Source organism: Hemitrygon akajei, unplaced genomic scaffold (assembly GCF_048418815.1).
Source record: "Hemitrygon akajei unplaced genomic scaffold, sHemAka1.3 Scf000050, whole genome shotgun sequence".
Classification (NCBI taxonomy): Eukaryota; Metazoa; Chordata; class Chondrichthyes; order Myliobatiformes; family Dasyatidae; genus Hemitrygon; species Hemitrygon akajei.
In genome coordinates this window covers 5,808,117-5,820,364 of record NW_027331936.1, presented here as the reverse complement: position 1 = coordinate 5,820,364, position 12,248 = coordinate 5,808,117, and the positions used below count along the sequence as shown (strand labels likewise).

Genomic DNA, 12,248 nt, shown 5'->3' with positions numbered 1-12,248 from the left:
CTCAGAGACCTCGGCCTTCACCCTGCTTTGTGTAGCTGGATCCTGGACTTCCTGTCAGATCGCCGGCAGGTGGTAAGAGTGGGCTCCATCTTCTCTCTCTCTCTGACCCTCAGGGACACATAACCCACAGGGTTGTCTCTTTGTCCCCCTCCTTTACTCTCTGTGCACCCATGACACTGTGTTGCCACCCACAGCTCCAATCTGCTAATGAAATTTGCTGACAACACTACATTGATTGGCCTAATCTCAAATAATAACTTTCAATCGAAAATGGCTTACAATCGATCAAATGCCTACTGACGAGGTTCGGTCCAAACAAACTTTTCACCCTTCTTCAGGAGATTGTTCAGAGGAAGAGCGATAGCAGCAAAGTTCTTACACAACTTACGGTAACATCCATCCATTCCCAGAAACCCTCTAAGAGCCTTCTTAGCTGACAGAATAGGAACTTGAGAAATTGCCTGGACTTTTGCCCGAACAGGAGCCAACTTGCTTTGACCAACAACATAGCCAAGACAGGTCACAGTGGCATGGCCAAATTGACTCTTAGCTAACTGTAAAGTTGTCCTGAGAAAGTCTCTCAAACGGCTTCTCTACTGCAGAGATATGCTTTTCCCAAGTGTCACTCCCTGTGACTAAGTCATCAGTACAGACATCTGTGTGTTCTAACCCTCGAATTACAGAATCAATCATTCTCTGGAATAATCCTGGACCATTTTTCCTTCCAAAAGACAAAACATTGTATTCATACAACCCAGATGGTGTCACAAATGCAGAAATTTCTCTACCTCTGTCCATCAATGGAACACACTAATACCCTTTCAACAGATCGATCTTTGTAAGAAATTTAGCTTTTCCAACCTTATTGATGCAATCATCCACCCTAGGGATAGGATCGGATTCGGTTTTTGTTACTGCATTTACCTTCCTATAATCAGTGCAAAATCTAACACTACCATCAGGTTAAGGCACAATAATGCAGGGTGAGCTCCAATCTGATGCTGCAGGACTAATAATACCATTTTCAGCATCTATTCCATTCCTTGCTCAGCCAATTTACACTTTTCGACGTTCATGCAATATGGGTGTTGTTTAATCGGTTTGGCTTGACCAATATCTACAACATGTACTACGACCGTGGTTTCCTTGGGAACATCGGAAAATAAACCTTTAAACTTCAGAATTAATTCCTTCAGCTGTTGTTGTTGCTTTGGCTGCAGATGAGTTTTTCTGCCTCCTCTCTGATTTTCAGCCTCTATAGCCTCAAACTGCCTCTGCCTTTCCGCAGCCTCCATCTTTAATTTTTCTCACTCGTACTGGAGCTCAAGCTCACTAGGTTTACTTGCAGGAAACACCTCCAACTCCTCCACTTTAAACACACCCTCAGATATATAATGTTCAGCTGTTATCCTCTGCATCTGTGCCCTCCTCATTGTCAATTTCAACATAGCTAGTTTTAACCTTCTAGCAAGACTCAACAACTCAATCCGTCTGGCATCCTCTAATGCCTCAGAGGTTGCCGCTTCCAAACAATAATCAGCATCCGCTGCTGATTTTCCACACACAAATCAATCAAAAGGGACTTCCCCAATGAAATCGATAATTAATGACTACGCCCACATAGCTGTTCAGATCCCGGATGCAGGCCCCAATTTTGTTACGAATCGTAAAACTTTAGAAACGAATCAGCACCAATAGACTACACCTGGTACAACACACACAAAATGCTGGTGGAACACAGCAGGCCAGGCAGCATCTATAAGGAGAAGCACTGTCGACATTTCAGGCCGAGACCCTTCATCAGGACTGCCTGAGTCTGCCTGACGAAGGGTCTCGGCCTGAAACGTTGACAGTGCTTCTCCTTATAGATGCTGCCTGGCCTGCTGTGTTCCACCAGCATTTTGTGTGCGTTTGAATTTCCAACATCTGCAGATTTCCTCGTGGAGTCTACACCTGGAGTCTGCTATTGATGTTAAAACTATCTTTATTAGAATCTACTTATAATATAGTAACTTAAGCAAGATAAACAAAAGTTAACAGTGTTATGTGTATATATGTGTGTAAATATAAATCCAAAACTATTGAGCTCGGGGGAAACAACGTCTGGAGTCTTGAGATGGTAAATTATGAAAGTTCAGTTCAACCACAGAATAGGTGATGAGAGAGATATTTGTAATCCAGGGTAAATGTCAAGGGAAGGCAATTATGTCGAATTCCACATGTTCCATGGTGGTAAAACGAGAGAACAGTCACTGTAGATTTTATCTGTCATCCTTCCAAATCCACATACTAATTATCCACACACCCAAAGTGACTTGTCACAAGGGGTATCGTCTTCAAATGAATTACCACACCACACCCAGGCAAGGGTTAACACATCAGTGGTCTTCATAGGATACCCCAAATCAGATCCACTCCTATCGATTAAACGAGGTGACAACCACACATTCGATGTACGCTGAATCGATAATTAACCCACACTTGTGGGCATAGGAAAATTCCAAACAGTGACCCTTGGCACCTATTTCCCTTGTTTCAATCCTTCCATTTTTCCTCATTCATCTCCGTCTGACTCTGAGTGTCTGTGTCCTCAGTTAAAACTAAACAAGCTGGGAGTGATGTAAACAAGCTGCAAGTCAGACTGATTCACCTTCTTAATCTCTCTCTCTCTCTTAAAATGACAGTCCACAGCAAACAAAACCTAGGGATTCATAACAGCTGACTGGTGTGCCAGTAGTTGGGATGACTGAGTGAATCCTTTCCCACATTCTCAGCAGGTAAATGGCTCCTCTCCAGTGTGAACTCGCTGATGTCTCTGTAGTGTGGAAGACCGAGTGAATCTCTTCCCACATTCTGAGCAGGTGAATGGCCTCTCTCCAGTGTGAACTCGCTGGTGTTGCAGAAGGTGGGATGACAGAGTGAACCGTTTCCCACATTCTGTGCAATTGAACAACTTCTCACCGGAGTGAACACGCTCATGTCTCAGTAGGGTGGAAGATTGAGTAAATCCCTTCCCACATTCTGAGCAGGTGAATGGCCTCTCTCCATTGTGAACTCGCTGATGTCTCTGTAGTTGGGATGACTGAGTAAATCTCTTCCCACATTCTGAACAGGTGAATGGCTTCTCCCCAGTGTGAACTCGCTGGTGTCTCTGTAGGGTGGATGGATCAGTGAATCCGTTCCCACAGACTGTGCAGGTGAACGGCCTCTCCCCATTGTGAATTCGCTGATGACTCTGTAGTTGGGATGACTGAGTAAATCTCTTCCCACATTCTGAACAGGTGAATGGCTTCTCCCCAGTGTGAACTCGCTGGTGTTTCTGTAGGGTGGATGGATCAGTGAATCTCTTCCCACAGAATGAGCAGGTGAACGGCTTCTCCCCAGTGTGAACGCGCTGATGACTCAGTAGTTGGCATGACTCAGTGAATCTCTTCCCACATTCTGAGCAGATGAAAGGCTTCTCCCCAGTGTGAGCTCGCTGGTGTCTCTGTAGGGTGGATGAATGAGCAAATCTCTCCCCACAGACTGAGCAGGTGAACGACCTCTCCCCAGTGTGAATTCGCTGATGACTCTGTAGTTGGGATGACTGAGTAAATCTCTTCCCACATTCTGGACAGGTGAACGGCTTCTCCCCAGTGTGAACTCGCTGATGACTCTGTAGTTGGGATGACTCAGTGAATCCCTTCCCACAGACTGAGCAGGTGAATGGCTTCTCCCCAGTGTGAACTCGCTGATGACTCTGTAGGTGGGATGACTGAGTGAATCCCTTCCCACATTCTGAGCAGATGAACGGCTTCTCCCCAGTGTGAACTCGCTGATGTCTCTGTAGGGTGGATAACCGAGTGAATCCCTTCCCACAGTCTGAGCAGATGAATGGCCTCTCCCCAGTGTGAACTCGCAGATGACTCAGTAGTTGGCATGACTCAGTGAATCTCTTCCCACATTCTGAGCAGGTGAACGGCTTTTCCCCAGTGTGAACTCGCTGGTGTCTCTGTAGGGTGGATGAATGAGCAAATCTCTCCCCACAGACTGAGCAGGTGAACGACCTCTCCCCAGTGTGAATTCGCTGATGACTCTGTAGTTGGGATGACTGAGTAAATCTCTTCCCACATTCTGGACAGGTGAACGGCTTCTCCCCAGTGTGAACTCGCTGATGACTCTGTAGTTGGGATGACTCAGTGAATCCCTTCCCACAGACTGAGCAGGTGAATGGCTTCTCCCCAGTGTGAACTCGCTGATGACTCTGTAGGTGGGATGACTGAGTAAATCCCTTCCCACATTCTGAACAGGTGAACGGCTTCTCCCCAGTGTGAACTCGCTGATGACTCTGTAGGGTGGATGAATCAGTAAATCCTTTCCCACATTCTGAGCAGGTGAACGGCTTTTCCCCAGTGTGAACTCGCTGATGTACCAGTAGTTGGGATGACTGAGTGAATCCTTTCCCACATTCTGAGCAGGTGAACGGCTTCTCCCCAGTGTGAAGTCGCTGATGTCTCAGTAGTTGGGATGACTGAGTGAATCCTTTCCCACATTCTGAGCAGGTGAACGGCTTCTCCCCAGTGTGAACTCGCTGATGTACCAGTAGGTTGGATGACTGAGTGAATCCCTTCCCACAGACTGAGCAGGTGAACGGCCTCTCCCCAGTGTGAACTCGCTGGTGATTCTGTAGTTGGGATAAATGAGTGAATCTCTTCCCACAGACTGAACAGGTGAATGGCTTCTCCCCAGTGTGAACTTGCTGGTGACTCTGTAGTTGGGATAAATGAGTGAATCCCTTCCCACAGACTGAACAGGTGAATGGCTTCTCCCCAGTGTGAACTCGCTGGTGAGCCATTAGGTCAAATGACTGTGTGAATCCTTTCTCAGAAATTAAACAGATGACCAGCCTCTGCCCGGTGTGATGTGAACTGACTGGTGTGTCCACAGGTGGGCAGACCGACTGAACCCCTTCTCACACACAGAACAGATGAATGGCCTTGCCCAGTGTGAACTTGCTGATGTACCTTCAATTGTGATAACTGAGTGAATCCATTCCCACTGTCTGAGCAGGTGAACAGCCTTTCTCCTGTGTAAAATGACAGGCTTGCTATTTGGTCAAATGACCAATTAAATCCCTCTCCACAGTCTGAGTAGGAAGGATGGTCGATTGAATCTCTTGCTCCGCTTCTTAAATATCCAGACAGAGACAGCAAAACTGGTGTGCCGTGTTTGAGATTCCCGGCGACAAAATCCTTCTCATTTTTATCCTGTGAAAAGATTTACAAAATCCATCAATGGGTGTAGGACAACATTTCAGATGAGATTACTTGAGTTGCCAAGGTTTGATCTGGTATCACACTGTTACAGTGAGGTTCAACGAAAGTTGGACAGAGAAAACATCTCCTGACTGGGCAGAGTGCTGGTATCTGGAATGACCAACAATTCTCTGATGCTCTTCCTGTCTCTATAAGAATGGGGCATTTCTGCCGTCTCCAATCTGTGACCTGGCTCAGTTTGACTCTCTCCATTGGTATTATTCCCTGTTCCTGCTGAGCTGCAAGGGTGCCTGGCCCCATAGTAACTGAAACAGTCTCACGCAAATTCTCTTTGTGGATGTGCATCTGGGATTTTCTTTTATGTATTATTAACTGAAAGTGCTACAGTTTTAACACCATATTAAAAAATTCCTGCTGAGATGAATGGTTGGTCCGCACAGCTGCTAATAGGGGTTAGAGTGAATTTTTGTAATATTTCAGGTTCTTGTAGAAAAGTACAACACAGAAACAGGTCCTTTGGGTCATCTAGTCTTGTGCTGAACTATTTAAACTGCCACTCCCACACCCCTACCATCCAGGTACCTACACAAGCCTCTTAAATGTTGAAATCGAACTCGCATGCACCAATCGGGATGGCTGCTCATTCCAAACCTAGATGACCATCTGTGTGAAGAAGTTTCCCCTCATGTTCCCCTTAACATTTCACCTTTCACCCTTAACCCCTAGCCACTGGTTGAAGTCCCACCCCCATCTCAGTGGAGAAAGCCAGCTTGCATTTACACTATCTATGCCCCTCTACCACAATCAAATCTCACCTCAATCTTCTACATTCCAATTAATAAAGCCCAATGCCATTAGGCTTTACAATTCTACCTCCAGGACTTAAGAACTTTTTAAAAGCTATTAATGCTTTTTGAGACGGTGATTTAGATGCATATCATATTTTTTTTTACTGAGTTAAGTATTGTATGTAATTAGTTTTGCTACAGCAAGTGTATGGGACATTGGAAAAAAGTTGAATTTCCCCATGGGGATGAATAAAGTATCTATCTATCTATCTATCTATCTAAAGTCCTGACCTGTTCAATCTTTCCTTATAACCCAAGTCCTCCAAACTTGGCAACATCCTTGTGAATTTTCTCTGAAATCTCTGAATCTCTTTTAAATCATTCCTGTAGGTAGGTGACCAAAACATCACACAATACTCCAAATTAGGCCTCTTTTACAAGTCAACATAATATCCATCTATTGTCAGTATTTGGTTCATGAAAGCCAATGGGCTAAAATCTTTTTTTCCTTCACTATCTAACTGTGATACCACTTTCAGTGAATTAAGGACTTGTATTCCCAGGTCCCTTTCTTCTAAAACACTCCTCCGTGCCCGACCAGTCACTGTGAAAGACCTCCCTTGGTAGGTCATACCAAAGTGCAACAACTCACACTTGTCTGCATTAAATTCCAATTTCCATTTCTCAAACCATTTTTCCCAGGGGGTCCAGATTGCACTGCAAGCCATGATAGTCTTCCTCGCTGTCCACTACACCACCAGTCTTGGTGGTCATGAATCTGCTAATCCAGTTAACCACACTATCATCCAGATTACTGATACAGATGACAAACCACAACAGATCCAGCACTGATCCCCGTGGCACACCACTAGACACAGGCCTCCAGTCAGAGAGGCAACCATCTGCTACCACACTCTGGCTTCTCCCAAAGACAGTGTCTCATCCAATTTACTGTCTCATCTTTAATGCTGAGTGACTGAAACTTCTTGACCAACCTCCCATATGAGACTTTGTCAAGTGCCTTGCTAATGTCCATGTAGACAACATCCACTGCCTTGCCTTCATCCACTTCCCTGATAACTTCATCAAGAGACTCTATAAGATTGGTTAGACATGGCCTATCATGCACAAAGCCATGCTGTCTATCTTTAATCAGTCCACATCTATCCAAATACTTATATTTCCGGTTCCTGCATATACGTTCCTGTAACTTTCCCACTATTCACTACTAGTCACCACTCTGTGGGTTTGGAGATTTCCCTTGAATGTCATGGAATCATAGAAATCTATAGCACGTTACAGACCCTTTGGCCCACAGTGCTGTGCCGACTTTTAACATACTCTAGAAACTGCCTGGAGTTTCCCTAGCGCATAGCCCTCTATTTTTCTGAGCTCCATGTAACTATCTAAGAGAGTGTTAAAAGTCCCTGTTGTATCCGCCTCGACAACCACTGCTGGCAGTGCATTCGACACATCCAACACTCTCTGTGTAAAAAACCTACCCCTGACATCCCGTCGGCATATATTTCCAAGCACCTTAAAACTATGCCCCCTCCTGTTAGCCATTCTAACGCTGGGAAAAAATCCTCTGGCTATCCACACACTCAATGCCCCTCATCATCTTATACACCTAAAAAAGGCTCTATGCATAAACAAGGAAATTGTACATTGCTTTGAGGATTTGTTAGAAGTAAACAAAATTATCAGGGTATAGATAGGGTAAATGCAAGCAGCTTTTCCCACTGAGGTTGGGTGGGACGACAACCAGAGGTCATGGGTAAGTGGGGAAGGTGAAAATTTAATGGGAATATTTGGAAAAGTTCTTTGCTGAAATGGTTGTGAGAGTGCAGAATGAGATGTCAGCACTAGTGGTGAATATGAGCTCGATTTCACCATTAAGAGAAGTTTGACAGGTACCTGGATGGTAGGGGTATGGAGGGTGATGATCCCGGTGCAGGTAGTTGCATTAGAGAGCTTAAATGTTTTTGTGGCATTGACAAAATGGGCCAAATAGCCTTTTTCTCCACTGAACTTCTCCATGTTTCTGTGACAGAGAAGCTGGCCAAACTTGTTTGGAAGGAAAAGGTAGGAGAGACAACAGAGCAGCAATGGCTGGAGTTTCTGGGAGGAATTCGAGAGCTGTGTGATCGATACATCCCAAAGACGTGGAAGCATTGGAAAGGCAGCAGGGCACAACCGTGGGTTAAATGAGAATCCAAAACCAACATAAAAGCCGAGGAGAGGGCAAACAAAAGAGCAAAAGACCGTTAGGAAGCTTTTAGAATCCAACAGAAGACAACTAAAGGAAAGTCAGATGAGTTTGGGAGTGGAATAATGAAATGGTTGTCATTAATGAGTTTTGGTTGCACCCAACAGTCCGCAGCATTTAGAGGAACGAGATATCCAGGGCCTCAATATCTCTTGAAAACCAAGATTCCTTGCACTAGTTACCATTCAACTTTTATTTTGTCAGACACATACAAACTCTACACTCTTAAAATTTCACTTCTGAAGAACTCCCACTTACCAAGTACTCCTTTGTTAAAAAACATCCTGTCCCAATTAACGCTTGTCAAATCTTTGCAAATATCATAAAAATTGGACTTTCTCCAATTTAGAATCTCAAGAGAGGTCCAGGCCTCTGTTTTTCTGTATTTACTTGGAATCTCATGATCAGTAGATACAAAGTGTTCCCATACACTAATTTCTGTCACTGGCCCTAGATCACTTCCCAATAGCTTATTGCACACTTCTACATCGGGAATTTTACGTACTGATTAAGGTAGATTTGATAAGCTCTACCCCATCTAGTCCTTTTACAGCCTAGGAGTCCAGTCAATAAATGGAAAGTTAAAATCACTCACTTTATCAACCTTTGTTTCTTGGCATAGTCCGCAATCTCTCTACAGATTTGTTCCTTGAAATCCCTCAGACTGTTGGGCGCAAGCAAGTCCAAGTAATGGCTACAATATCCTAATTTCATGCCCTGAGGTCTGAACGACATCCGTTTGGTGTCAAAAAAACAACCTTGCCCTCAATGTCACTGAAACAAAGGAGCTGGCTGTAGACTACAGGAGAAATGGAGACAGGCTGACCCAGGATCTGGGGTTGAGAGGGTGAACAGCTTCAAGTTCCCTGGCATAGACAACACCGAGGATCTCACCTGGTCTGTACATACTGGCTGTGTGGTGAAAAAGGCACAACAGCACCACTTTCACCGCAGGCAGTTCAGGAAGTTTGGGATGGGGCCCCAAATACTAACAACTTTCTACAGGGGCACAATTGAGAGCATCCTGACTGGCTGCATCACTGTCTGGTATGGGTGCTGTACTTCCGTCAATCGCAGGACTCTGCAGAGAGTGGTGTGCACAGCCCAGCACATATGTAGATGTGAACTTCTCACTATTCAGGACATTGACAAAAACAGGTGTGTAAAAAGGGCCACTGTGTAAAAAGGATCATTGGGGACCAGAGTCACCCCAACCACAAACTGTTCCAGCTGCTACCATCTGGGAAACTGCACCACAGCCTGAAAGCCCGGACCAACAGGCCCAGGGACAGCTTCTTCCACCAGGCCCTCTTGATAGATTAATTTATGCTGATACAATTGTACTTTTATTTATCCTGACTGTCCTGTTGTACATACTATTTATTATAAACTATTATAAATTTCACATTGCACATTTAGACAGAGATGTAACATAAAGATTTCTACAACTCATGTATATGAAGGATGTATGTAATAAAGTCAATTCAATTCAATTCACCCTCTCCACTATCTGTTCTGTCATTCTGGCTCCAATCCTCCCTGCAACTTTAGTTTAACCACCCACCCCACAGGGGAGCACTAGCAAGCCTTGCCACTAGGATATTAGTCCCTTTCTAGTTCTGTTCCCCTAACTAACGAATCCCCTATCACCCCCTTTGACTTTCCTCTGCCAGGTAATCCCCCCCAACAGTTTCTAAAGTGGTCCACCTGTTGTTGTATGAGATGGCAACAAGAGTACTCTGCGGTGGCTATTTAACCTCATTCTCCTTCCTGACTCTCACCCAGTTTCCTGTGCCCTGCACATTGGGTGTAACTCACCTCTCTGCACGTCATACCTATCACACCCTCTGACACTTGGATGATGCGGAATTCATCCATTTCCAGCTCCAACTCCTTAAAGTGCAGCTGGATATACACCTTCTACGTGAGGGCATCAGGGACACTGGAGGTCTCCTCGCCCTCCCACCAGTGTCCCCTCTAATTTGTAATGACCAGTGTGTGCAAAAATCTTGTGCTGTACAATTTTTACCCAGTGACAACAACATGTGCAAACTGAATTTTATATAGACAGATATTCATTTCAGATCACTGTCAGTAAGAACTTTAATCTCCTCTGGGCTTGATTGAGTTCATCTGCACTCTCATACAACCTATGTAACAGGTTAATGAAGGATTTACTTGCCACAGCTTTTGCAAACCACCTATTTGTGATTTTCTTGCTAAATGATGCTTTAAATTTCAGATTTCCAAATATCACTCCACTTCTTCCCACTTGAAAATTCTCCAGCAACTCTTGCATCACCATAATACACACAGTATTGTACATAAATATTTCCGCTGAAGTCTCACCCAGGTGACTGACGGTGGTGAACTCAGTGATGGTAATGCCAATGAATATGAAGGGAAGGGCAGTAGTCTGTCTCACTGGAGTCTGGCACATTTGTGATGTGAAAGCTACTTGTTGGCCAGGGCAAAGGTGTTTGATATCATTATGTAGCCAGACAGAATTGGTGGAAGCATGTTCTCACTGGTAGAAAAGTGCAGACCGAGAGGAGGTAGAACAAGCAACACACACAAAATGCTGGAGGAACTCAGCAGGCCAGGCAGCATCTATGGAAAAGAGTACTAATGCTGAATTCCTCCAGCAATTTGTGTAGCTTGGATTTCCAGCATCTGCAGATTTCCTCTTTGTGATTGGAGGTAGAACAAAGATGATTTTCTCAACTGGTGATGTAAAAGATTTTAGAGCCATAGAATAGAACACTACAGCACAGTACAGGCCCTACAGGCCCTTCAGTCTTCCATGTTGTGCTGACCCATATAAACCTTAAAAAAAAAGAACTAAACCCACACTACCCTGTAACCCTCCATTTTCTTTCATCCATGTGCCTGTCCAAGAGGCTATTAAATACCCCTAATGTTTTAGCCTCCACCACCACCCCTGGCAAGTCATTCCAGGCGCTCACAAACCTCTGTGTAAAAAAACCTTACCCCTGATGTCTCCCCTAAACTTCCCTCCCTTAATTTTATACATATGCCCTCTGGTGTTTGCTATTGGTGCCCTGGGAAACAGGTACTGACTAACCACCCTGTCTATGCCTCTCATAATCTTTTAGACCTCGATCAAGTTCTAGACCTTCCATATTATTTCACGTTTCATAAAGATTGAAACAGAATAGTCTGAAACACACCGTTCAAAAGTGCTGGCGTTCAATCCACTTGGTGCATTGACTCATAACATTTTTTGGGTGTATGTTTGTCAGAAACACATCCAACAGATTTCCCATCAGAAGTGCAGGTAAATTCTGGACCTGATTTCAAATGAACCGCTGAGCGCTCTAAAAAAAAAGGTGCTGCAGAGGCCGATTTCTCCCTTGTGCTTTTATTTTTAGTGTGAACTATGTAACATTGATGGTGATTAATGATCATTACTTTCAGGCGACAGCCCTCCAATCATGTGACTAACCACAGTAAAACTTAGTGAACCTGCCATGGTTGGGTCTTGGGTGTCGGACTAGCAGATTTTCTGTATTATTAGATGTTCTCATATTAATACATCATACCTCACTTCCAAATCACTGTTTTTAGACATCACATTACAGAATGATGTGTTCCACATAACCTGCAAGTTTAAAAGGAGCTCAGAAAATAAGGTCAAAGTAAGTTTCAAAGGCATCTGGGAAACAGAAACGTGCAAGTTTAAAGGGAGCGGAGATACCTGACTGACCTGCATGAGGTGTTGAGCTACCTAAAATGCATTCTTGAATGTATAATGTAGATTTAAAGCAATAATTTGATTTAAATTATTTTATTAAATACACATTATCTTGGATCTCTTAATCACAATTCACATTTAATGTAGGATTAACCTTTCTACATTTGGATAACTACAATTTTTGTTCTTTTCTTTCGAAAAATGCAGTCACATCATAACAC

At 44.1% G+C, this 12,248-nt stretch overlaps 1 protein-coding gene across 1 annotated transcript in view; it reads right to left on the bottom strand.

Moving 5' to 3' along the window:
- The window catches only part of LOC140721100 (uncharacterized), a 141,172-nt gene that overhangs the window by 38,782 nt on the left and 90,142 nt on the right, over positions 1 to 12,248 (bottom strand). The window contains 1 exon segment of the mRNA XM_073035965.1: positions 3,075 to 4,634. Coding sequence (XP_072892066.1) covers positions 3,075 to 4,634 — 1,560 coding nt within the window.